Source organism: Oncorhynchus gorbuscha, linkage group LG09, assembly GCF_021184085.1.
Source record: "Oncorhynchus gorbuscha isolate QuinsamMale2020 ecotype Even-year linkage group LG09, OgorEven_v1.0, whole genome shotgun sequence".
Classification (NCBI taxonomy): Eukaryota; Metazoa; Chordata; class Actinopteri; order Salmoniformes; family Salmonidae; genus Oncorhynchus; species Oncorhynchus gorbuscha.
This window is the reverse complement of record NC_060181.1, coordinates 82,268,375-82,295,990: the sequence shown is the minus strand read 5'-3', so window position 1 is coordinate 82,295,990 and position 27,616 is coordinate 82,268,375. Positions and strand designations below refer to the sequence as shown.

Sequence of the window (27,616 nt, the reverse complement as noted above, 5' to 3'; positions counted from 1 at the left end):
GGGAATGTGGGAAGAGAGAGACAGCAACGGGGGGATGGTGAAGGTGAAAAGTGGAGGGGAAGGAGAGAATAAGTGAAAGGCAGAAGGGGAAGGAGAGAGAAAGAGAGTGTCGAGAATACACTTCAAGACACAGCAATTCAGCTGTAAAGTTATGAGGATCGTTTATTAATACAGATATCACTGATAGTTACAATATCAACAACAGAACAGACTGTATTGGCATGCTACAGGAGCTGGTGTAGTTATTAAAAAGGTTGGCTTATGTACAAAACGTTTAATCTTTTCATTAATGCTGCAACTGTAGATTGAGATATTTATTGACTGGTCTTCTACAGGTTTGCATTTGTGTTAGTTTAGTTATATTTAATGATCTACTTAATAACAGTAAACTGTCTTTCTACTCTGCTGGAGGTGAGAACCCCCTATGTTTGCTGGATTTCAATACAAATTGGCATTTCAGTAGTTTCACATTTCTAAATCCATCCGTTTTAGGAAAGTCATTTCAATACACTGGGAGTTCTTAGTAGCACTTTATTTGAAGGTTTAAGGTTATTTGCCTTGTATATGAAGTGGTGCTCCATTTTAGTCCCCAAAATGTGTTCCATAGGTTTTTGTCATGTACTGTAAATACCATTTTACCATGCAGTTTCTAAGTATTCAACAGGGTTGGGTACAATTCGAATTGAAGGCAGTTAATTCAGGAGTTAAACTGAAATTCCAGTTCAATGATTGAAAAAGAGCATCTAATTTTTAATGACTTCTCAATAAGCTGAAACGGAGAAGCTATTTATGTTTTTCAATTTTAAATTCAAATCAATTCCTGAATTGACTGCCTTCAATTCAAATTGTACCCAACCCTGTTCTGTAAAAGGATTTAATGCAAAAAGGTTTTGTAAATCTGAGTGATTAGAGAAAACAGCATACACGTGAAAGCCCCAAAAACAGGTTTGAGATCCTCTGTATAGCAGAGGTCACAGCTGCCTCCATCATGACTTTGAGACATGAACATACATATACAACACAATATGAAACACCAGTCTGAGTGTTGCATCATATCATTGGCCTTACAAGAATATGAGCATTGACTACATCTCAAATAACACGCTATTCCCACCCAATTCCCACCCAATTCCCACTCAATACCCATCCTATTCCCACCCAATTCCCACTCAATTCCCACCCAATTCCCACCCAATTCCCACTCAATTCCCACTCAATTCCCATCCTATTCCCACCCAATTCCCACCCAATTCCCACTCAATTCCCATCCTATTCCCACCCAATTCCCACTCAATTCCCACCCAATTCCCACCCAATTCCCACTCAATTGCCATCCTATTCCCACCCAATTCCCACCCAATTCCCACCCAATTCCCACCCAATTCCCACCCAATTCCCACTCAATTCCCACCCTATTCCCACCCAATTCCAGTAGACGACTCTACCCACTTGTAACCACCTCAACTCTTTCTCACTCGTAAGTGTGCAGACATACTATTAAAACAACATGAAATAAACAGAAGCCTATACATCTCAACGTGTGCCACAAAAACACAACAGCCATCAAATCAATAAAGAATATATTTATCCGTCAAAATTCGAGGCTCATATATATTAAAATAAACTACGCTCATAATATATTAAATCGGAAAAGCTCAGTGTTCCGAACCAAACTTGACACACACTTCATTAATTGTTATAATAATAAATAATAAATGATTAAGACATCTACACATCCAGAGACCAAATTGATTACACAGTTAGTTCATTGTAAGCTAACATCATAGATATGGACACAAAAGTCTGAGATATCATCCATGAAGCAGTGAAATAGCAGGGATGCAAATGAAAGGCTAAAAGTTAGCTCTAAATGCTCTCTCAATGTTATATCAACATATCTTCTCTATATGTGTGTAGCTTGGGTATTTACAACGGTGATCAAAAACATGATGAAAATACAGTGTGTGCTGGCCACTGTTTTATCTTTAAATATGGTTTAATCATTTCATACAAATCTGTGCATTGCTTTTTAAATGCTAGGCCCTGTATGGAGCATGCCAGACCACAAGGGGGTGCTGTGAAAGGACAGTGAGACAAAGACTGCTAAGGGGCAGGATGATGTTGGCGCTTAGCACTGATGCAGGGTCAGATATCCATTCATCACCCTAATAGTTAAGTTTAGCATCAAGGCTTCGTGTGACCTGTTCCTAGATATGTCCCTAAGGACAACTTCTACCCAAAGTGTTAGAGATGGCTAAACTTGTAATATGGAGCAGGATTAAGTTGCCCATAGATGCTTAACCAAGGTCAGTGTTGCATTGGGGAGGGTAAGCTGATTTGACATAAGTGCTTACTAGAAACTTCCAACTGCAGCCTGAGTCCCTCAGTGGAGTTGAAGGTACTGTGCGAAAGTCTTCATGGCACAATATCAAGTTAAGGAATGGTACTTCTTTACGAGAGAGAGAGAGAGAGAGAGAGAGAGAGAGAGAGAGAGAGAGAGAGAGAGAGAGAGAGAGAGAGAGAGAGAGAGAGAGAGAGAGAGAGAGAGAGAGAGAGAGAGAGAGAGAGAGAGAGAGAGAAGAGTTTTAGTGATGCAGTGTGCTAGTGTTGTGGGGATCTTCTGTCCCAGTCTACCAAGGTGCTGTTCGCCCTCTCCTCTTCATCTCCCTACAAACAAACAACCACCACACAGGCTCTTAGACAACTATAGATATGTCTGCATATATAATGTGTGTGTGTGTGTGGTCCTCTGTAGCTCAGTTGGCAGAGCATGGCCCAGGATAGTGTGTTTGATTCCCGGGACCAACTGTGCATATGCACGCATGACTATAAGTTGCTTTGGATAGAGATATCTGCTGTATTTGACAGTGTGTGTGTGTGTGTGTGTGTGTGTGTGTGTGTGTGTGTGTGTGTGTGTGTGTGTGTGTGTGTGTGTGTGTGTGTGTGTGTGTGTGTGTGTGTGTGTGTGTGTGTGTGTGTGTGTGTGTGTGTGTGTGTGTGTGTGTGTGTGTGTGAGTGTGTCCGCGTGTGTGTGTGTGCGTGATAGAGTAGCCACTTACCTGCTCTCCCTGCTACACCATCTCATACTGATTAGCAGTAATGATCCTGGACAGACAGCAGGCCAGCAACATGCCAATCAACTGAGAGAGAGAGAGAGAGAGAGACAGAGAGAGAGAGAGAGAGAGAGAGAGAGAGAGAGAGAGAGAGAGAGAGAGAGAGAGAGAGAGAGAGAGAGAGAGAGAGAGAGAGAGAGAGAAGAAAGGGGGGTGATAGATGTGTAGAGACGTGAGATAATTGAACTTTAGATTATAGTGAACCTTAGACACAGCACTCCTATCATCAGACAACACATTCTCTATCTCACCTGTGAGAAGGCAATTCCAAATGTTACTCCCGCGATGATGGCCATGTTGGTCTCAAGGAAGGAGGTTACCAGTTCATAACAGCCCTAAAACACAAAAAACACAGGGGATTGGTTAGTATGTAACATATGGGGACGGGAGAGTGTGTAACACAGTGGACGCGTTAGTGTGTACCTGCTGGTAGACCTTGGTGTGGTTTATGGTGGTGTTGCGGAGGTCCTGAGGGCTGCAGTCAGAGGAGTTGGAGCAGCAGCTCAGGGGAAAACCGTTAGCAGGGTAGTACACACTGCCCAACCAGCTGGTGTAGTTGTTCACCCCACAGCAACGCAGCTGGAGAGAGACACACATAGACGTGATTGAATTTTTGTATTGTTGTGACAATAGTAGTTTTGTTGATGTTGTCGTTGTTGATGTTGTTGTTGTGACTCACGCTGCTTTGGACGTTGTCCACAGCCAGGCTCTTCTCATCCTCAGCATCATAATTCAACACGGCGTCAGTATATGTCCTCAGGAAGGTACCTTTTATCTGTGGACACACACAGCATATGTTTTACTATCCACTAAAAGTCCTATTTTCCCTAACCGTAAACCTAATTGTAACCCTAACCCAATAGCCTTTGTCCTCGTGTGGACCTGGGAAATGTCCCCACAAGGGAACATTTTCCTGGTTTTACTATCCTTGTAGGGACTGTTGGGGTACGCACAAGGATAGTAATAAAAGCCCCCCCACACATACAGTCTTGTAGAACTAACCTTGTGTGGACACAAAATTCTGTCCCATTCCAAATCCTATTTTCCCTAACCCCTAAACCTAACTCTTACCCTAACCTTAACCTTAACCTTAACCCCAAAACCTAACCTTAACCCTAAACCTAACACTAATTCTAACCCAAATCTTAACCCTAAACCAAGTAGAAATAGAATTTGACCTTGTGGGGACTTGGTCAAATTTTGTGAAATATATATATATATATATATATATATATATATATATATATATATATATATATATATATTTTTTGTAGGGACTTCTGGTCCCAACATGTATAGTTAAACACGTCCACACACACACACACACATACACACGTGATGTATCTCTACTGGCAGGTACTCAGCTGAGATGGGTCCAGATGAACTGTGGGTAATGTAGTTCAAATAGAAAAACTGACCTCATGACGAAAAACAAAGCCAGAGATCCCAGCCACCAACTCAGCTAGAAACACCAGGGACAAGAACATTACATACTGCAGAGAGATAAAGAGAAAGAGAGAGAAGGGGGAGAGAGAAGTGGAAATAAAAAAGAAATAAGCTACATATACAGAGAGGTTGTGTGTGATGGGGACAGGCTAGTGATGGGGACAGTGATGGGGACAGGCTAGTGATGGGGACAGGCTAGTGATGGGGACAGGCTAGTTATGGGGACAGGCTAGTGATGGGGACAGGCTAGTTATGGGGACAGGCTAGTGATGGGGACAGGCTAGTGATGGTGACAGGCTAGTTATGGGGACAGGCTAGTGATGGGGACAGGCTAGTGATGGGGACAGGCTAGTGATGGGGACAGGCTAGTGATGGGGACAGGCTAGTTATGGGGACAGGCTAGTGATGGGGACAGGCTAGTGATGGGGACAGGCTAGTGATGGGGACAGGCTAGTGATGGGGACAGGCTAGTGATGGTGACAGGGTTATGGGGACAGGCTAGTGATGGGGACAGGCTAGTGATGGGGACAGGCTAGTGATGGGGACAGGCTAGTGATGGGGACAGGCTAGTGATGGTGACAGGCTAGTGATGGGGACAGGCTAGTGATGGGGACAGGCTAGTGATGGTGACAGGCTAGTGATGGGGACAGGCTAGTGATGGGGACAGGCTAGTGATGGGGACAGGCTAGTGATGGGGACAGGCTAGTGATGGGGACATGGGGACAGGCTAGTGATGGTGACAGGCTGATGGGGACAGGCTAGTGATGGGGACAGGCTAGTGATGGGGACAGGCTAGTGGGGACAGGCTAGTGATGGGGACAGGCTAGTGATGGGGACAGGCTAGTGATGGGGACAGGAGTGATGGGGACAGGCTAGTGATGGTGACAGGCTAGTGATGGGGACAGGCTAGTGATGGGGACAGGCTAGTGATGGGGACAGGCTAGTGATGGGGACAGGCTGGTGATGGGGACAGGCTAGTGATGGCTAGTGATGGGGACAGGCTAGTGATGGTGACAGGCTAGTGATGGGGACAGGCTAGTTATGGCTAGTGATGGGGACAGGCTAGTGATGGGGACAGGCTAGTGATGGTGACAGGCTAGTGATGGAGACAGGCTAGTGATGGGGACAGGCTAGTGATGGGGACAGGCTAGTGATGGGGACAGGCTAGTGATGGTGACAGGCTAGTGATGGGGCCAGGCTAGTGATGGGGACAGGCTAGTGATGGGGACAGGCTAGTTATGGCTAGTGATGGGGACAGGCTAGTGATGGGGACAGGCTAGTGATGGTGACAGGCTAGTGATGGAGACAGGCTAGTGATGGGGACAGGCTAGTGATGGGGACAGGCTAGTGATGGGGACAGGCTAGTGATGGTGACAGGCTAGTGATGGGGCCAGGCTAGTGATGGGGACAGGCTAGTGATGGGGACAGGCTAGTTATGGCTAGTGATGGTGACAGGCTGGTGATGGGGACAGGCTAGTGATGGTGACAGGCTAGTGATGGGGACAGGCTAGTTATGGCTAGTGATGGGGACAGGCTAGTGATGGAGACAGGCTAGTTATGGCTAGTGATGGGGACAGGCTAGTGATGGTGACAGGCTAGTGATGGGGACAGGCTAGTGATGGTGACAGGCTAGTGATGGGGACAGGCTGGTGATGGCTAGTGATGGGGACAGGCTAGTGATGGTGACAGGCTAGTGATGGGGACAGGCTAGTTATGGCTAGTGATGGGGACAGGCTAGTGATGGTGACAGGCTAGTGATGGGGACAGGCTAGTGATGGGGACAGGCTAGTGATGGGGACAGGCTAGTGATGGGGACAGGCTAGTGATGGGAACAGGCTAGTGATGGGACAGGCTAGTGATGGGGACAGGCTAGTTATGGCTAGTGATGGGGACAGGCTAGTGATGGTGACAGGCTAGTGATGGTGACAGGCTAGTGATGGGGACAGGCTAGTGATGGGGACAGGCTAGTGATGGTGACAGGCTAGTGATGGGACAGGCTAGTGATGGGGACAGGCTAGTGATGGGAACAGGCTAGTGATGGGGACAGGCTAGTGATTGGACAGGCTTGTGATGGGGACAGGCTAGTGATGGGGACAGGCTAGTGATGGTGACAGGCTAGTGATGGGACAGGCTAGTGATGGGGACAGGCTAGTGATGGGGACAGGCTAGTGATGGGACAGGCTAGTGAGAAGTATGTGTTATGTCGATAATTAGCACTGTGTTTCTCTAACGACACTCTACTAATCAGCATTAAACAATTCTGTGTGTGTGTGTGTGTGTGTGTGTGTGTGTGTGTGTGTGTGTGTGTGTGTGTGTGTGTGTGTGTGTGTGTGTGTGTGTGTGTGTGTGTGTGTGTGTGTGTTTGCCTGTACACTCCTCTTCCTCTCCTCACCAGTTTGAGCATCCATGGGCTCCCCCTGCAGGTGGCGAAGCATCCGAACAGGCCAAAGACGATGATGACAGTCCCAGTGCCGATGAGGACGTACGGAGCGTTGGTGGTGTTCTCAGCTATCAGAGAGATATACGGGCCGATCATAAACTTCCCCCATACTCCCACTGCCAAGAGGATCGCTCCTGTGATCTGGAGAAGAGAAGGAAGGAGCGAGAGAGAGAGAGAGAGAGAGAGGGAAAGGGAGCAAAGGGAGATGATGGTGGGGGAGAAGAGATAGGAGAGAATATGAGAGAGAGATGTTGGTATCCAGAGGTACACTATTCAGCCAGCAGAATGCAGTGTTGCTTAGGTCTACCGATGGTGCGGAATGAACATTAGAGAACACCACCATGTTGCTCAACAATGCAGAGCCCTCTTGCCTCTCTGTAGTATGGGAGAATAAAGTTGCCGTTAGACTCAGATATAAGATCAGTTGAGTGTAATGGATCACTAGATCAACCTTTCAGATTGTCCTCTCTGACTAAGGAGTAAACCGTGGTTGTTTCTAAGTGTGAGAACAGAAAGGGGAGGGCAGAGAGAGAGAGAGAGAGAGAGAGAGAGAGAGAGAGAGAGAGAGAGAGAGAGAGAGAGAGAGAGAGAGAGGGATGGGGAAGAGTTCGAAGGCAAATGGATATGTTGATACTTTCTTGTACCCCCCACACACACACACACACACACACACACACACACACACACACACACACACACACACACACACACACACACACACACACACACACACACACACACACACACACACACACACACACACACACACACACACACACACACACACACACACACACACACACACACACACGGAGCGAATCAAAAGGACCCATTGATCCATAGTGGGCCGCTTCCTTCTGTTACTCTGCTCTTAGCATTTGTAATGAAGGCCTGTCATAAAGGAGTGTTGTGTGAGCCAGCTAAAAGCCCCTGTTCACCAGCTGGGGGGGGCTGCTTTTTTGTGACGGGTACAGTTGAGGGGCCGATCTGTCAAAGACACTCTACTAGCAGAGTCTCTGCTGCCTGGTGCTGCCATACTGCCGGACTGCACACACACGGCATGTAATCAGACCCACATGTACACACACGCACAGCACACAAATACACAAAAACAATGTGACATAGTTTATTGGCAGGTGTATGGGCCCAATTGTGATCTAAATTAATTACCATTACCTGAATGAGGTGCAGTGCTGGGCCCGGTTTCCCGATACTGATTGAACTTAAGGTTCCGAGTGTTTTAACGATGCATCTTTCCTACAACTGCCGAAGATGTAACATACGTTTCCCAAAACACCACACACAGAGAACGTTTGCTAAAAGGGGCTGCATGGTCAATCCGAAGTCTTCATTGGCATTGCAGCATTTATGGTGATACGGCCTCTGCAGAAATCAGGGCATTCACACTTCACGGAGCAGCACAGAGCTGTTGTGAAGGAAGTTGTCAAGGAAGTGAGTTTGTGTTTATACAGGACCTCCCACGCCCACCTACCGTCAACCAATCATGTCAATGCAGAGACATAAGGAGCCCTCCGCATTGTTCCAAAATTTGGGAGGCGCACGGCAATGCGTTAGTGCTAGGCTGGGCCAAACACGTTTCAATTTGTATTGGTGGTATGTACAGGATACACACGGTATACACAGTCCAACGAAATGCTTACTTGCACCAGTGGAGGCTGCTGATGGGAGGATGGCTCATAATAATGGCTGGAATGGAGCAAATGGAATCGCATCAAACACATGGAACTATGTGATGGGTGTATTTGATACCATTCCACTAATTCCGCTCCAGTCATTACCACGAGCCCGTGCTCCCCAATTAAGATGCCACCAACCTCCTGTGACTTGCAGGTTCCTTCTCGACAATGCAACAACAATACGAAATAATGAAATATAAGAATACTACGATTATAAAGAAAATGTCTCAGTATTTTGGGTTGGAAGAACACTGGGAGAGGAGTCAGAGACAGAGAATGCTTGGCTGACAGGGCCAGAGTTAGACTGTCTCCATGGTAACAGACATTTATCTCTGAGGTGCTGCAGTATCCAAGCAGAGCTCAGCCTGAACATAGAGAAACCCTCCCTCTCCTCCTCCTCTCTTTCTCACTCCAACCTTGTATGAACAGCAGGTGGCAAAGCCCCTCCCCCCCATAAGTCTAGATGCACTTACTGCCGACCAAACCTGGACTGTTCTTTACTAATTAAAAGACTGAGGTCTTTAGAGACTGAGGTCCCTGAACTAAATCAATAACATTTCCCTCTTATCTTGGAATATGTTTATAACTTAAGCATTCATAAGTAATGACTCCAGTCCAGTCCAGAGAGCTCATCCTAGTAATGACTCCAGTCCAGAGAGCCCAGTCTAGTAATGACTCCAGTCCAGTCCAGAGAGCTCAGCCTAGTAATGACTCCAGTCCAGTCCAGAGAGCTCAGTCTAGTAATGACTCCAGTCCAGTCCGGAGTGCTCAGTCTAGTAATGACTCCAGTCCAGAGTGCTCAGTCTAGTAATGACTCCAGTCCAGTCCAGAGTGCTCAGTCTAGTAATGACTCCAGTCCAGTCCAGAGTGCTCAGTCTAGTAATGACTCCAGTACAGAGTGCTCAGTCTAGTAATGACTCCAGTCCAGAGTGCTCAGTCTAGTAATGACTCCAGTCCAGAGTGCTCAGTCTAGTAATGACTCCAGTCCAGAGTGCTCAGTCTAGTAATGACTCCAGTCCAGAGAGCTCAGTCGAGTAATGACTCCAGTCCAGAGAGCTCAGTCTAGTAATGACTCCAGTCCAGTCCAGAGAGCTCAGTCTAGTAATGACTCCAGTCCAGAGAGCTCAGCCTAGTAATGACTCCAGTCCAGAGAGCTCAGTCTAGTAATGACTCCAGTCCAGTGAGCTCAGTCTAGTAATGACTCCAGTCCAGTCCAGAGAGCTCAGTCTAGTAATGACTCCAGTCCAGTCCAGAGAGCTCAGCCTAGTAATGACTTCACTACAGTCCAGAGTGATCAGCCTAGTAATGACTCCAGTCCAGTCCGGAGGGTTCTGTATGGAAATTAGTTGAAACTAACACGAACACTGCATTAAATGATTCGATATCAGATGTCCCTCTGTACTGTAGCTGGTATTACATACTGTACCGTATTTTGCCAATCCATCACTGTTAGAGGCCTTGCTGTTCTGTGGTCCTTCTGTAGCTCAGTTGGTAGAGCATGGCGCTTGTAACACCAGGGTAGTGGGTTCGATTCCCGGGACCACCCATACGTAGAATGTATGCACACATGACTGTAAGTCGCTTTGGATAAAAGTGTCTGCTAAATGGCATATATTATTATATATATTATTATTATATGTTCTCTGAGTGTAGGGAACTTAACAGATAATCAATTAGGCAAATCTCCTGGCCTGTGTGTGGGCCGGTACTAATGGCCATGCAGAAGAGCCTGAACTGTCTGGCATCATTATAAGAACACTGCCTAGATAATGGTTTATTCCTCAAACCAATTATTGCTGATATTCACCTAATATCTTATTTACCAAGAAAAACTTGGGTATTTCTATAAACAGAAAAAATGTAGTTAGCAGATTATCATACATTACCATATTACCAAGGGATTTTGAAGTAAACTTTTTACTGGAAAAGCTTTTAGAAATTTCTGATGAATTATAATATCTTCATCATGAGTTATAAGGTTAGCATGTGTGTACACACACACACACACACACACACACACACACACACACACACACACACACACACACACACACACACACACACACACACACACACACACACACACACACACACACACACACACACACACACACACACACACACACACACACACACACACACACACACACACACACACACACACACACACACACACTACAGTTATGCCTACACATTGAGACATAGTCACGTGTTCATGACAGCGTTTCTGTGGTGAGGTGACAACAGGACGTTGTATGTGTGCCCTTCTCCAAGAGCCCTGAGAGGTCAGTTCTGCAGTGTGGCGTTTGCAGACATACTTTTAAATTGTGTTTTTTATTTCAATGTCTAGCAATCTATATTTCCATCTATCTATCTACAGGGCCTTCAGAAAGTATTCATACCCCTTGATTTATTCCACATTCAAAATGAATTAAATATACTTTTTTTCTCACCCATCTACACACAATACTCCAGTGTTTCCCAACTCCAGTCCTCCAGTACCACCAACAGCACACATTTTTGTTGTAGCCCCAGACAAGCACACCTGATTCAACGTGTCAACATAACATCAAGCCCTAAATGAGTTGAATAAGGTTTTTTAGTCCAGGGCTACAGCAAAAATGTGTTCTGTTGGGAATACTCCAGGACCAGAGTTGGGAAACACTGCAATATCCTATAATGACAAAGTGAAAACATGTTTTTAGAAGTGTTTGAACATTTTTTGAAAATGAAATACAGAAATATCTTGTTTACATAAGTATTCAAACCCCTGATTCAATATATGCAGAGGTGGAAAAAATACCAAATTGTAAATTTTGAGTAAAGGTAAAGATACAGTAATAGAAAATGACTCAAGTAAAAGAGAAAGTCACCCAGTAAAATTCTACTTGAGTAAAAGTCTAAAAGTATTTGGTTTTAAATATACTTACTTAAGTATCAAAAATAATTGTAATTGCTAAAATATACTTAAGTATCAAAAGTATAAGTATAAATCATTTCAAATGACTTATATTAAGCAAACCATACAGCATCCTTTTATTTAGATTTGGTTATTTACGGATAGCGAAGGGCATGCTCCAACACTTACAGTATAGACATCATTTAGAAACGAAGCATGTGTTTAGTGTGTCCACCAGATCAGAGGCAGTAGGGATGACCAAGGATGTTCTCTTGATAAGACCATTTTCATGTCCTGATAAGCATTCAGAATGTAACGAGTACTTTTGGGTGTCAGGGAAAATGTATGGAGTAATAAGCACAGCATTTTATTTAGGAATGTAGTGAATTAAAATTAAAACTGGCAAAAAAATATAAATTCTAAAGTACAGATAGCCCAAACGACTTAAGTAGTATTTTCAAGTATTTTTACTTAAAGACTTTACACCACTGAATACATATTAGAATCACCTTTGGCAGCAAATACAGCTGCGAGGCTTTCTGGGTAATTAAGAGTTTTCCACACCTGCATTGTACAATATTTGCCAATTATATTCTTCAAAATTCTTCAAGCACTGTCAAATTGGTTGTTGATCATTGCTTGACAACCATTTTCAAGTCTTTTGCCATAGATTTTCAAGCCAATTGAAGTCAAAACTGTAACTCGGCCGCTCAGGAACATTCACTGTCTGATTGGTAAGCAACTACAGTGTAGATTTGGCCTTGTGTTTTCGGTTATTGTCCTTGTTACGACTTCCGCCGGCTCCTCTCCTTGTTCGGCGGCGTTCAGCGGTCGACGTCACCGGCTTTCTAGCCATCGCCGCTCCATTTTTCATTGATCCATTTGTTTTGTCTTGTTCCCTGCACACCTGGTTTACATTCCCAAATCACACTGCATGTATTTATTCCTCTGTTCCCCCTCATGTCTTTGTGTGAAACTGTTTGTGTTACGTGTTATTTTCTGACGCGCCAGACGGGTGTTCTGTTATTCCGTGTTGTTCACAAGGCATGTTTATTTGTTAAACATAAGTTTTGTGACTGTTTGCACGTTTTTTTTACGTTTGCCAATTGGCTGGAGGTTTTAAAGCAGTTGCTTTTGGTTTCTTCTGCCTCAATAAAGTGTGCGACTGTTCACAACCCTCTACAGAGCAGGTGTAACTGAGTTAGGTTTGTTGGCCTCCTTGCGGGCACACACTTTTTCAGTTCTGCCCACAAATTGTCTATGGGATTGAGGTCAAGGTTTTGTGGTGGCCACTCCAATACATTTTGGCACAACTTTGGAAGTATGCTTGGGGTCATTGTCCATTTGGAAGAACCCATTTGCGACCAAGCTTTAACTTCCTGACTGATGTCTGGAGATTTTGCTTCAATATATCCATATAATTTTCCTGCCTCATGATGCCATTCTATTTTGAGAAGTCCTCCAGTCCTTCCTGCAGCAAAGCACCCCCACAACATGTTGCTGCCACCCCCACAGCATGATGCTGCCACCCCCACAACATGATGCTGCCACCCCCACAGCATGATGCTGCCACCCCCACGCTTCACAGTTGGGATTGTGTTCTTCGGCTTGCAAGCCTCCCCATTTTTCCTCCAAACATAATGATGGTCATTATGGCCGAGCAGTTCTATTTTTGTTTCATCAGATCAGAGAACATTTCTCCAAAAAGTATGATATTTGTCCCCATGTGCAGTTGTAAACCGTAGTCTGGCTTTTTTATGGCGGTTTTGGAGCTGTGGCTTCTTCCTTGATGAGCGGTATAGGACTCATTTTTACTGTGGATAGAGATACTTTTGTACCTGTTTCCTCCAGCATCTTCACAATGTCCTTTGCTGTTGTTCTGGGATTGATTTGCATTTTCCGCAGCAAAGTACCTTCATCTCTAGGAGACAGAACGCATCTCCTTCCTGAGCGGTATGACGGCTGTGTGGTTCCATGGTGTTTATACTTGCGTACTATTGTTTGTACAGATGAACGTGGTACGTTCAGGCATTTGGACATTGCTGCCAAGGATGTACCAGACTTGTGGAGGTCTACAATTTTTTCTGATTGCTTTTGATTTTCCCATGATGTCAAGCAAAGAGGCACTGAGTTTGAAGTTAGGCCTTGAAATACATCCACAGGTACACCCCCAATTGACTCAAATTATTTAAAATCGACTATCAGAAGCTTCTAAAGCCATGACATAATTTTCTGGAGTTTTCCAAGCTGTTTAAAGGCACAGTCAACTTAGTATATGTAAACTTCTGCCCCACTGGAAATGTGATATAGTGAATTATAAGTGAAATATTCCGTCTGTAAACAATTGTTGGAAAAATTACTTGTGTCATGCACAAAGTAGATGTCCTAACCGACTTGCCAAAACTATAGTTTGTGAACAAGAAATGTGTGGAGTGGTTGAAAAACGAGTTTTAATGACTCCAACCTAAGTGTATGTAAACTTCAACTGTATCCCCCAGCATCTTGTGGAAAGCAGAACGAACCAGGTTTTCTAGGATTTTGCCTGTGCTTAGTTCCATTCCGTTTATTTTTTATGCTGAAAAACTCCCCAGTCCATAACGATTACAAGCATTACCATAACATGATGCAGCCACTACTGTGCTTGAAAACCTGGAGAATGGTACTCAGTAATCTGTTGTATTGGATTTTCCCCAAACATAACACTTTTTATTCAGGAAAAAATGTAATTGCTTTGCCACATTTTTAGCAGTATTACTTTAGTGCCTTGTTGCAAACAGGTATTCTGCACAGGCTTCCTTCTTTTCACTCTATCAATTAGGTTAGTATTGTGGAGTAACTCAAATGTTGTTGATCCAACCTCAGTTTTGTCCTATCACAGCCATTAAGCTCTAACTGTTTTAAAGACACACATGGACTGAGCAGTTTCCTTCCTCTCCGGCAACTGAGTTAGGAAGGATGCCTGTATCTTTGTAGTGACTGGGTGTATTGATACACCATCCAAAGTGTAATTAATAACTTAACCATGCTCAAATGAATATTCAATGCCTGCTTTTTTATTTTTACCCATCTACCAATGGGTGCCCTTCTTTGCAAGGCATTGAAAAATCTCCCTGGTCTTTGTGGTTGCGTCTGTGTTTGAAATTCACTGCTCCACTGATGGAGCTTACAGATAATTAATTGTATGTGTGGTGTACAGAGATGAGGTAGTCATTAAAATATCCCTTTAAACACTATTATTGCACACAGAGTGCAACTTGTTAAGCAAATTCTGACTCCTGAGCTTATTTAGGCTTGCCATAACAAAGGGGTTGAATACTTATTGACTCTAGATTTTTTCAGCTTTTCATTTTTTATTAATTTGTAAAAGTGTCTAAAAGCATAATTCCACTTTGACATTATGGGGAATTATGTGTAGGCCAGAGACAAAAAAAATCTCAATTTAAACCATTTAAAATTCAGACTGTAACACAACAAAATGTGGAAAAAGTCAAAGGGTGTGAATACTTTCTGAAAGCACAGTCTAGCCTTGTCTTTATATTATAAACATCCTTCCATCTATTGTATCGATATTCAGGCCAGAAGCTAGATTAGATTGTGGGTTTGTCTGCTTACAATATAACTGATGTCATCTGTTTAAATCAAAACCCAGGGTCAGGTAGGAGGAAGTGATGATGTTGCTATTGTGACGCATCGACCGATGTAGAAGGTTGCCCTTAGTCCCAGATCTAGGATCAGATGACACTAACAATCGGAACCATTACCTAGGATGATGAAGAAAACATTGGATTCTGTATCAGTGGAAACAAGGCAATATCTAACTAATAAAGTCCAATGCAATCTGAGAGATTACACAGAAACCAGCAGCCATGACAACACTGACAAAACCAGTCCCCAATACAATAGGACCCAAAACGGATGACCCCTTTCCCACCAGTCCCTAAAAAAGAAATCATGAGTTCTATTTTTAACAGGAACATTAAAACATGTCAGTGTCTCACATACCTCACTGGCATAGGCACCACTTCAAACCAAACCGTGTGAACTGGAGTCTGAACCACTCGCCGGAAGACATTAGAGGTCATGACAAGCTGACGACAGAGAAACTCAGGAGCGAAACTATCTGAAGAATTTCAAACGACCACCCCTCTGACAGCCCCTCCCTAGTTCCCCTGACCCCAGTCGGCTGCTCCTTCCTGCTGGGGAGATGTGATCATAAACAGAGTAGGGTGTGGAAGCGTTAAGGCTGCTCTGACTGACCGGACTAAATATAAATGTTAGTATCTATGACAGGCACTAAATGCTTGCTGAGAGAGACATGTACAGCCTCTGATTTTCTTGTCTCACATGTAAATGCTGATCCGAGGCCAGATTTGAGTTATACTGTATGTCCTTGGGAGTTCAGGTTAGGGGACAGGGTCGACTGAGGGACAGGGTCGACTGGGGACAGGGTCGACTGATCCCAGACCTGAAGGTCTAGGAGGAGCACTGGGAGAAAAGGGTCCATATCAGGGAATATCTTTACATGAAACATTTTTGATATTCTAGAGAATACAAACCATTTCCTATACATATTTAGAGTTTTGTGGATATGCACCATCTCTTTTAGACATATATGACATTGGGATTACTCCAAATATCACACATGGCATATGGACTCATTCAATATCCTGAGATATGTGACATCCTATTTTCGCTCTTCATGTTGACAAATACTGACTGTATAAATCACATATCTGTGTTTCCAAGATATGAAGCTATATTGATTCCAGATCTGCTTCTCTTGGCTGAGGTCCATATCCGGATCTTGATATGCTTTTTTATCTGCTGAAAATAAGGACAATTTCTGATGCATTTCTATGTTTTCAGCACATGCTCAATAATTTGGCGAATATAAAATCCATATTTTTATTTCATGCAATCCCTCTGGATATCATACAGGGTATTGCCTTGACTCATTAGATATCCTGGGATAGGCCAATCTGGACATCTTTTTGTTTGATATGTTGACAAATACTAACAGAAGGCATACATAGTGTATGTTCTCAGCACATAATGCATATGCTCTTGACTGAGGTCCATATCAGGATCTTGATATGCTTTTTGATATGCTAAATGACAATCTCTGATGCTTATTTGAGTTTTGAGGACATGCTCAATAATTTGACAAATATTCAATCCATATCATTCCATATCATTCTTTCAGTCGAATGGACAACTGGAGAAACAAAGTGAGAAGCTCTCCAGAAAATATGTCAAAGAAGTTAACGCTAAAGAATAGCACATTTGAGCTATTTTATTTATATTGGTAACTAGAATAAAGAATGTTAGCTAATTTGGCCAGCAGCCATTAGGGTGAGTTAGCTATAGTTCGCTAGGCTTGATGGCTGGTAAAAGCTAACTGGCTAAAAGCTAACTCCCTTCAGGGAAACATATTTGTACCCAATATCAAACCTCAAGGTGACAGCTAACGTTTTAAAACAATATTTAGGCATATTTTGTATTACTGATATCAAGCAAACGCATGTAATTAGCTAGCTAACTTTAGCTTGTTTCGGTTCGTTTTGTTATGAATGAAGCAGGTATAGTAGCTACCTTGTGGTATGGTTATGTGAAATGACAATATTTTCTTGCAATATTGACACAATTTTGATTTTATGCATTGGCAGTTTGGAGTAGATCTCAACCCAACACCACAGTGCCGGTTTGCACTGCGCGGGACCGCTTTTGACCATGTCGCATCCATGTCCACAACAAACAGGGCAGGGTATTGAGGGTGTACACGTTTTATTTTCTGTAAAATAAATACAATTGTTTTTTTAGCAAAGGTTGGTCTACGTTTGCTTCTTTACAGAAAACTTTTTGTGGTTGGAGCTCTGGATTTGATCGCATTTTTTAAAACATAAATAGCAGAGATGTGCTTTGGAAATAGCAACTTGGATTAAATATGACGATGTCCTCCTTTCCGTGCCCTGTAGTCTACTATTGAATATTGTGTAAATGGATGCTCAGATATGTCACCTTCGTGTGAAGAAGCACAATGATTTTCAGCGCCTGAACAGGGCAAATAATTTTGGCGCTGGACATGGATCATGAGTCGGATTGAGCTCATTTTTGAATCAGATACACGAGGATGAATTACATATAATGTACGGATATCTATTGAGAACGTGGGGTAATGTGGATTCGTTCATGCCTACGTATAAAGGCGTAGATATGACAAATATGCAAACGGGTGCATGCGCATCAGGTGCATGTCTTGAATTTATCTCATGGCACTCCCGATATCTCCCTGGACTCATGGTTGAAGGGAGATGTCTTGAGATCAGGACTGGATGCGTGTAGAAACTCCCATTACGGAGAATACCCTAGCTCCGTATATGAAATTAAGGAGACGCGTATCTGAAGCATGTCTACTCCTTATATCGAATGAAATGCCAGGTGTCCAGAAACAGATAAAGATATCCCCTGATATTGACCCCTTTCGCCCAGTGGAGCATACCTCCATCCTTGTCTGACAGAAAGATATCTCAGGATAAGAGCTGCAAATACACCAGATGAGTTTGTTTACCTTAGGATAGCCTATAGAGGGATTGCTTATGTTTTCCTTAGTTCCCCATCTGACTTGATGCCCATGCATCTGTAGGCTACTGTTTTTCATTTAGCCTAATAATATACAGAGGAGTTGGCTAAAGAAACACGTGCTATGGTATGACAATGATAGAGAAGTCTCAGGAGACATATAACAACAGTACAGAGCTTGTATAAGAGTGAGTCAGTCAAGACAAACAACTTATCAGGATGCAGACAAATCATTTGAAATGCGCTGTTTACAAAACATCAGGTGCACATCCATCTCGGGATTTTATAGTGCGACCTATGGTCGAACGCTAAAGCAATGACTAAACAATTGACTGCAACCTATGCATGCCGTAGACTCGACATTGACGAGTGCACTTTCATGCTGCTTCGCACCAAACGATGGACCGACAGAAACCGTTACATGATAACCTCGACTGCTAACCTCTACCCGTCTCTGACTACAGAGCTACTGCGCTCTATATAGCCTGAGCATGAGCATGGCATGTAATTGCGGTCAGTGACAACTTCGAAATACAGAGCAACATATCGAGACTTCCTCACGCTGGAGTAAGTGACAATGTACAAAATAAGCCAAACGTTACAGCCGAGGATGTCGCATTTCTCCAAGCGTGTGGGCTTGTTGGAAACATGACCCTGGTAAGAAGTCATTATCACAAAGGCACAGATTAATACAAAGGCACAGATGAATCTGTACCACAAAGGCAGAGGTTGTCTACAAGAATACATATTTAAAAAACATAAGTACACCCTCGAATTAACTGAATTCCTCGAATTAACTGAATTCATCAAACACATGGAAAAATAACGGTACTTACGGGTAGCCTACAGCTCTGCATCTACAACGTCGGAAAAGATCTCCCCAAGGCTTTCATTGGGGCAAGGATAAAACAAGGGTAACGTTAACTTACCCAAAACACGAAGGAGTAAACGATGAGGAGGGTTTTGAGAAAGGTTATCACTGGTTTGGTCTCCATTCTGCCCAATGCCCATACAACAGTAAACTGAAAGGACTGTTTCTGCAAGCCTTGCGCTTCCACGACTCTCCGCTGGAGGTCTTTCGGCTGCTGCACCACAGACATTCACAGCGCAGCCGCTAATATATTTTTGCTCCATAAGTAGAATTTGATTACCCCCCTAACCACTGATACAGGCTCAGAAATTATTTCTCCGTGATATTATGTAGGATTTGTTTTGATAATCTGTTCCTAGACCTGGTCTGTGGTTAGGAACAAATACCCGAGAAAATAATACAGCTCGATTATCCCCTCTGGCGGACCTTTCAAGCAGGTGGGTTTCCAAGGGCAGTAGTATAGAGTTTGAATAATATGTTTTGTATAACTAACCCAAGATAGACCACAGCCTGTTGTTTACAATGAGAGCAAATTAATCATAGTGGGCAGAACAAAAAGGAGGTGGGCCGAACCAAGCACGAGATAGCAAGATCCTATTGGCGCGTTCTACTATATATTTGCATATTTCCGTTAAGTAACGCCTGCTCGGTGAAGTGTACAGACGCAATAACTAATGCCCTTGAACTCCTTCTAAATAACGCTTCCCCCCCTTTTTTTTCCTTTGGCAAAGGGTCAAGTCTAAAAAAAATCGTACATTCTATTCGGAACAGTTTATAGTCTTGGGAACAGAAAACTGTATTGAGATCAAATGTTTCATCATAGAGAAAATTAGCAACATTTCGGCCAAAATACAACTCGTGCGATCTTCTCAAATTCACACTTTGTTTGTTATATTATCTTATCATCATCTTGAGGATTCGGGAATGTATCATGTGTTGGAATACACCTCACAGCTGAAGTCGAGGCTGGACAGAGAGCATTATACACCTGGCCAATTAAACAGGATAAGAGTACTACAATAACTGCCTCACCGAAGTACAGTACAGGGTCCCTAACGTAAACTGGATCTCTTCCCTCCATTGTAAAATCCTATAAGACTCCATGCTGCCCTACATTATCTAGCTATTGTTGCTAAAGTGGGACATCAACAAAAATGACTGAATTACAAAATGTAAACAAAATATTGTGAACTTTTTATTTTATTTTGATGCACTAGTACATAGTATGCACATTTACAACCCAATTTGGCACAGTGTATTATTTATGACAGATTTATGACCATAACATTACCAAACCAGAAATGGTGGATTGATGGCATTCGTGCAAAACTGAAAGCACAAACCACTGCTTTTAATCAGAGCAAGGTGACCGGAAACATGACCGAATACAAACAGCTATTCCCTCCGCAAGGCAATCAAACAAGCTAAGTGTCAGTATAGAGACAAAGTAGAGTCACAATTCAACAGCTCAGACACGAGAGGTATGTGGCAAGGTCTACAGTCAATCACAGACTATAAAAGGAAAACCAGCCTCGTCACAGACCAGGATGTCTTGCTCCCAGGCAGACTAAACAACTTCTTTGCTCGCTTTGAGGACAATACAGTGCCACTGACACGACCCGCTACCAAGTCCTGCGGGATCTCCTACACTGCAGCCGACGTGAGCAAAACATTAAAAAGTGTCAACCCTCGCAAGGCTGCAGGCCCTGACGGCATCCCCAGCCGAATCCTCAGAGCATACGCAGACCACCTGGCTGGTGTGTCTACGGACATATTCAATCAATCCTTATCCCAGTCGGCTGTCCCCACATGCTTCAAGAGGGCCACCATTGTTCCTGTTCCCAAGAAAGCTAAGGTAACTGAGCTAAATGACTACTGCCCCGTAGCACTCACTTCCGTCATCATGAAGTGCTTTAAGAGACTAGTCAAGGACCATATCACCTCCACCCTACCTGACAACCTAGACCCACTCCTTTGCTTACCGCCCCAATAGGTCCACAGACGACGCAATCGCAATCACACTGCACATTTCCCTAACCCATCTGGACAAGAGGAATACCTACAGTATGTGAGAATGCTGTTCATCGACTACAGCTCAGCATTTAACACCATAGTACCCTCCAAACTCTTCATCAAGCTCGAGACCCTGGGTCTCGACCCCGCCCTGTGCAACTGGGTCCTGGACTTCCTGGCTGGCCGCCCTCAGGTGGTGAGGGTAGGTAACAAGATCTCCACCCCGCTGATCCTCAACACTGGGACCCCGCAAGGGTGCGTTCTCAGCCCTCTCCTGTACTCCCTGTTCACCCACGACTTCGTGGCAATGCACGCCTCCAAATATTTTTTTTATCTGTACTCTTCAATAGGTTACAATTGTATGATACTTTTTTTGACAGCGGGGTTTAAATCGGCGCGGGAAAAGAGGGAGAAATACCTCACGGGTAGTTGTGTCGGAGCATACGTGCCCTGTCCCAGCATAGAGTATGACATGCTAACTATATAGCGAACTGTTGACAGAAGGCTGATTCATGTAGGCCTATTTGTCAGAAGTCATTGGATTTGCCTGTTATTTTCACAAATTCAGTACTTTCAGGAAAGGTGCACCCCATACTCAGGGAAATAACCCTGTTGAAAGTAAAAACAAACAGATATTAAGGGTTGTGTTTTTTTGCTGTTGCTATTTATAGCCTAGCGTATGTAGATTCAGAAATTCTTGTGTAAATATAATCTGTCTATATTATGTTTATTGTCAATATTCTGTTTGTTGATGCTGTTTACTATGGCAGCACCATTTCACCAAATCACATTCCGGTATATGTGATCGTACTTGCCAAATAAAGGTGATTCTGATGGATCAACTCACAATTGGATGCATAGCTCTTTGCAATGACATTGGACAAAAATATCTGCCTTTGTAACTTTTTACATACTAAGATTTTGTATTTTTTTTAACTAGGCAAGTCAGTTAAGAACAAATTCTTATTTTCAATGACGGCCTAGGAACAGTGGGTTAACTCCCTGTTCAGGGGCAGAACGATACTCAGTATGTATGAAAGACAATGGGTTGCAGCCTATATTGAGCTAAGGTAGGTCCTAACAACCACATATCACAGACAGGCTATTTTGATTGTGATTTCAGTATGTGCATGGCTTCTGCATAAATATGTGTACCGCTTACTGCTAAGAAAAACGTTTCTCCCACTATTACTGTAGCTTAGCCTACTACTCTGTCTTGTGGATGACGTAGCAAGTATACTTTAGCTGTGTTCAAAGACTCATAGTAACCGCACTAACCATACTATTTGTGATGTAAATCGAGTATATAGTATGCTTATTAGTCATAGTATGGATATAGTTGGTATGCCAAACGTTTGAATGTGGCCAGTGTCAGTAAATGTCAGGAAAAAAAGCATCATTAAAATGTTGCCAGCAGCACAGTTACAGTCACCAACACTCCGAATAACATGAAAACAGCCTAATCAGCTGTGCTAGGGCGAGTAATATGGTCAGAGTGAGGTACTCTCTCATTGGTGTCGAAGTAGCTAGCAAGTTAGCCAGTTAGCTTAGGTACTTGACTGCCGTTGTGAGGTCAAGAGCGTCCAGTGTGCGCTCTGAACGTTCCAAAAGCGAAAGCTCTGAATTTACAAACAGACAATCTGACAACGCCCTGAATTTACAACCGCACTCTGGCACTCCAGATTGAATTTACGAACACACTCGAAGTCTACGTAATGATTTGTAATGCTAACAAGCTAGCAAGAGGTTGCATAGCAACAACATCAACTTCCAGTAGACAGGTGAAGCGCTAGTACGCTCAACTGAAAAGGATACCGTTCTTTTACAGTATATTAAAATTAACAAATACTATATACTCATTAACCCTTGTGTGGGTAATGTTTATCTGAAACAAATATAAATTAAACAAGGTTTTCATCACTATTGATGTTTATTGCTTTGAACTGAACAAATTGGAAGGAGAAAATGTACATACAGTATTTAATGGAAATGATAAATGAGCCCCATCTCAGGGTAGTAAGTTGGTGGTTTGAAGATATCCCTCTAGTGGTGTGTGGGCTGTGCTTTGGCAAAGTGGGTCAGGTTATATCCTGCCTGGTCGGCCCTGTCCGGGAGTATAGTCGGACGGGACAACAGTGTCTCCTGACCCCTCCTGTCTCAGCCTCCATTATTTATGCTGCAATAGTTTAAGTGTCGGGGGCTAGGGTCAGTCAGTCTGTTATATCTGGAGTATTTCTCCGGTCTTATCAGGATTCCTGTGTGAATTTTTAAGTATGCTCCCTCTAATTCTTTCTCTCGGAGGACCTGAGCCCTAGGACCATGCCTCAGGATTACCTGGCCTGGTGACTGCTTGCTGTCCCCAGTTTCAACTGTTCTGCCGAACCCTGACCTTTTCACTGGACATGCTACCTTGTCCCGGACCTGCTGTTTTCTCTCTCTTCCGCACCTGCTGCCTCCTAACTCTGGATGATCGGCTATGAAAAGCCAAATGACATTTACTCCTGAGGTGCTGACCTGTTGCACCCTCTACAACCACTGTGATTAATATTATTTGACCATGCGGGTCATCTGCTGCCAATGACTGGAACGAACTACACAAATCTCTGAAACTGGAAACACTTATCTCCCTCACTAGCTTTAAGCACCAGCTGTCAGAGCAGCTCAGATTACTGCACCTGTACATAGGCTAGTGGTTAGCGCGTTGGCCATGTACTGTTATAATCTCCACCCGGCACAGCCAGAAGACGACTGGCCACCCCTCACAGCCTGGTTCCTCTCTAGGTTTCTTCCTAGGTTCCTGCTTTTCTATGGAGTTTTTCCTAGCCACCGTACTTCTACACCTGCATTGCTTGCTGTTTGGGGTTTTAGGCTGAGTTTCTGTATGGCCCTTTGTGACATCGGCTGATGTAAAAAGGCCTTTATAAATACATTTGATTGAAATTTGATTGATTGAACACAAATGAATGCCGGTCTACACACCAGAGGGACAGAGTTTTACTTTGTGTGTGTTACAAATGTATTTCTTGCACTTGATGCATGTGTACTGTGTCTTCCTGTCCTTCTTGGGTCCGCACACATCACAGCGCTTCTTCTTGTTGCTACGACTGCAATCTAGAATGATGAAAACACTTAGTTCAGGATATTTTTCGAAAATCTCACTCACATATATAGTTACAGCTGGCCAAGGTAGGGGAGTCAGACACATGCATGCAACAACATCACTCACACTTACTTACGGTTTTGGAGTTGTTGGTTCTGTGGGTCGGACGGATGAAGCACCAGCATCCTCCTCCTGAATCCTCCTCACGATGGCTGCAGAAGCTGGGGTCCTTGGGATATGTTGCCTCCTCTGGATTTGCCACAGGGTTCTTCTTTTGCAGCTGTAGCCAGTCACCAGCTTGTCTAAATTGTCCACCTCTCCTTTTGCGGCATTGTAATCCATTATGATTTCTGTTTTTTTATGTTCCTGGCCACAGATTCTCCCATCCCTATACAGCGTACTCATGAGTACCACATTTTTGCCTTTCTTTGGCACGTAGGACACTAGGGACATGTCGGCCATGAACACAAACTTAAGAGTAATTGATAGGCCTGTTCTGTGTCTTCAACAGCTGAGGTGGGAGCTCTGGCTTGTTTTTCCTACCATCATCAGCTTCCTCTTGAGGAGCTCCTGACCCAGCTTGTTCTAATTTTTAAAAGTTATTGCATGGGATGGGTTGGCCACGGAGTCCTTGTGTCACATCCAGGACAACCCGCTTCCCCATATACACTTGCAAGTTCTACCCATATGATGAAGCAGCATCACAGGCAGAGATTCTGTGGATACCCCCATTGGATCTGAAAACACCAGCAAGGATACGAACCCCAAAATATGCATGTGGTCCATCTCCTTCTATTTCTCTCCAAAAGCATGCCTTCCCTCCAAATGAGTGCAGTCCAGAATTATTCAGTTCAAAAGAAGACTTTGTCTTGCGCATGAGTAACAACCATCCGCGTCGGCCCTGGTTGTGTCCTTATCACATTGGCAGCCATGCTTGGTGGCTCATTCCTTGGGCAGGAAGGCCATTCAATGTCACAATTTTTTTTACATCCATATTTTCACTCCTGCAGGCTGCTGATGAGCTGGTTGCTGACGGGCTGGCCCGCTGGTCCTGGGGCAGGCTGCTGACGGGCTGGTCCTGGGGCTGGCTGCTGACGGGCTGGTCCTGGGGCAGGCTGCTGACGGGCTGGTCCTGGGGCTGGCTGCTGATGGGCTGGTCCTGGGGCTGGCTGCTGACGGGCTGGCCCGCTGGTCCTGGGGCAGGCTGGTGACGGGCTGGCCCGCTGGTCCTGGGGCAGGCTGCTGACGGGCTGGTCCTGGGACAGGCTGCTGACGGGCTGGCCCGCTGGTCCTGGGGGGCTGGCTGCTGGGGCAGGCTGCTGACGGGCTGGTCCTGGGGCAGGCTGCTGACGGGCTGGTCCTGGGGCAGGGCTGGCTGTCCTGGGGATGGGCTGGTCCTGGGGCGGGCTGCTGACGGGCTGGTCCTGGGCTGGCTGCTGACGGGCTGGCTCGCTAGTCCTGGGGCAGGGCTGACGGGCTGGTCCTGGGGCTGGCTGCTGATGGGCTGGTCCTGGGGCTGGCTGCTGACGGGCTGGCCCGCTGGTCCTGGGGCAGGCTGGTGACGGGCTGGCCCGCTGGTCCTGGGGCAGGCTGCTGACGGGCTGGTCCTGGGACAGGCTGCTGACGGGCTGGCCCGCTGGTCCTGGGGCAGGCTGCTGACGGGCTGGTCCTGGGGCAGGCTGCTGACGGGCTGGTCCTGGGGCAGGCTGCTGACGGGCTGGTCCTGGGGCAGGCTGCTGACGGGCTGGTCCTGGGGCAGGCGGCTGACGGGCTGGTCCTGGGGCAGGCGGCTGACGGGCTGGTCCTGGGGCAGGCTGCTGACGGGCTGGTCCTGGGGCAGGCTGCTGACGGGCTGGTCCTGGGACAGGCTGCTGACGGGCTGGCCCGCTGGTCCTGGGGCAGGCTGCTGACGGGCTGGTCCTGGGGCGGGCTGCTGACGGGCTGGTCCTGGGGCAGGGTGCTGACGGGCTGGTCCTGGGGCAGGCTGAGGGTCAATATCATCCTATTCTTCCAACTCACTGTCAGACTCTGAATGGACAGAGACATGATCCTCATATTCTGAAAATTCTTCATCTTCCAAAGTGGAAGACACTCTTTCCACACTAGCTTCTCTCTCTGCAAACATGATTTGTAAGGCCCTCTGAGCATAGATTATTTTTTGCCATACTGATTGATTGTGTTAAGGAACCACACATGCAAAGCTATTTATTTGTTGTGTCCCTCCCCCAACTTGTACCTGGCTGGGGTAGAGTGTGGAAAAATACCGCATTTTCCCACACTCTATAGAAATAATGTATTGTAATAACATTGTGAAGGTTCCTGCAAGACATTGGGTAGTGTCACACACTACAAAGGGTAAAGAGTGTGAGAAAAGCAGGAGCCTGGCAGAGAGGAGGAAGACAGAGTGAAGGCACACAGCAAACCTTTTTGATTCATTTTGACTTGTTTTCACCTACACACTTTTATTGCCCTCGTGTTCAGTGGAACCGAACACCACATATGTAATATAAATGTGTATGGTTGAAAAAATAATTAATTATATCATTTTTCTTTTAGTAAACATTGAAAATGGGTCCCACAGACCCGAACACCACACAAGGGTTAAGTATATAGTATACAGTATGTTAGTATGGGTATTCGAACACAGCTTTTGTCTCTCCCGCATATCTGGGGGTCGTTTACCACCCTGTGGTCGATGGTGTAATTGCAACATATTTTACTGAGTGCAGACACAAGCGCGAGGAAACGGCCTGGAATGCTACGAAACACCAGAAATAGTTGTTGTCATTTCTTTGGCTGTGTGCACAAACGTGATTTCAGCATTCAGAAACATCGCCTATTGTGTTATATCAGTCAGACGTTTAGAAAGTCAACGTATGTGATAACTGTCAACCGAAAAGTTTCGACCGGAATGAAAAGTTTCGACTTGACATCCACCGACTTGTAAAAGTTAACTCATACTTACCTGGCAAAGGAGATAATGTGATCAGCAAGGCGGTTCTCCCAGCTAATGTATTCAAAATGTGAAGAGTGACTGCATACATTGTGGTAGTGGGGGACTGCATTCGTTCTGTTTGATCTTGTTGTTCAAGTAGTGTTGGTTTGAAATAAAACAGCCACCATGTTATGGGCCCAGTTTTGATTCTGATATATGTTGAGTTTAGTGTTGAGAAGGAAATTTGTAAGCATTTATTTTCGCTTTACTTTAGTTATAGTCATCGGATGAATGGTTTAGCATCTATTTCAAAGTGAACGAGGCCTAGCTAACGTTACTACTGTAGATTCATTTTCTCTTTTGGATTTTCCCAATACGTGTAATCTGTTATTGTAGCACGTGTAACGGATGTGAAACGGCTAGCTTAGTTAGCGGTGTGCGCTAAATAGCGTTTCAATCGGTTACGTCACTTGCTCAGAGCCTTGAAGTAGTAGTTCCCCTTGCTCTGCAAGGGCCGCGGCTT

At 44.6% G+C, this 27,616-nt stretch overlaps 1 protein-coding gene and 1 pseudogene across 3 annotated transcripts; one reads left to right on the top strand and one right to left on the bottom strand.

The window, feature by feature from the left end:
- Positions 1 to 1,427: 1,427 nt before the first annotated feature.
- On the bottom strand, positions 1,428 to 19,512 carry LOC124042990 (tetraspanin-7-like). Of its 3 annotated transcripts, none has more exons than XM_046361158.1 (8): positions 19,104 to 19,507; positions 6,952 to 7,140; positions 4,532 to 4,606; positions 3,793 to 3,888; positions 3,537 to 3,692; positions 3,365 to 3,448; positions 3,060 to 3,140; positions 1,428 to 2,449 (listed from the first exon to the last, which is right to left on the bottom strand). In XM_046361158.1, exons 1-7 carry the CDS (start codon positions 19,272 to 19,274, stop codon positions 3,072 to 3,074), a joined length of 840 nt encoding a protein of 279 aa, XP_046217114.1. In that variant the 5' UTR covers positions 19,275 to 19,507; the 3' UTR covers positions 1,428 to 2,449; positions 3,060 to 3,071. The 3 variants fall into 3 exon arrangements, with proteins under 3 accessions (XP_046217114.1, XP_046217113.1, XP_046217115.1); XM_046361157.1 differs by lacking the exon at positions 1,428 to 2,449 and adding an exon at positions 2,499 to 2,667 and having other exon boundaries at positions 19,104 to 19,505; XM_046361159.1 differs by lacking the exons at positions 1,428 to 2,449; positions 4,532 to 4,606 and adding an exon at positions 2,499 to 2,667 and having other exon boundaries at positions 19,104 to 19,512.
- A 7,603-nt stretch (positions 19,513 to 27,115) lies between these two features.
- On the top strand, positions 27,116 to 27,238 carry LOC124044776 (annotated as a pseudogene).
- Positions 27,239 to 27,616: the final 378 nt, after the last annotated feature.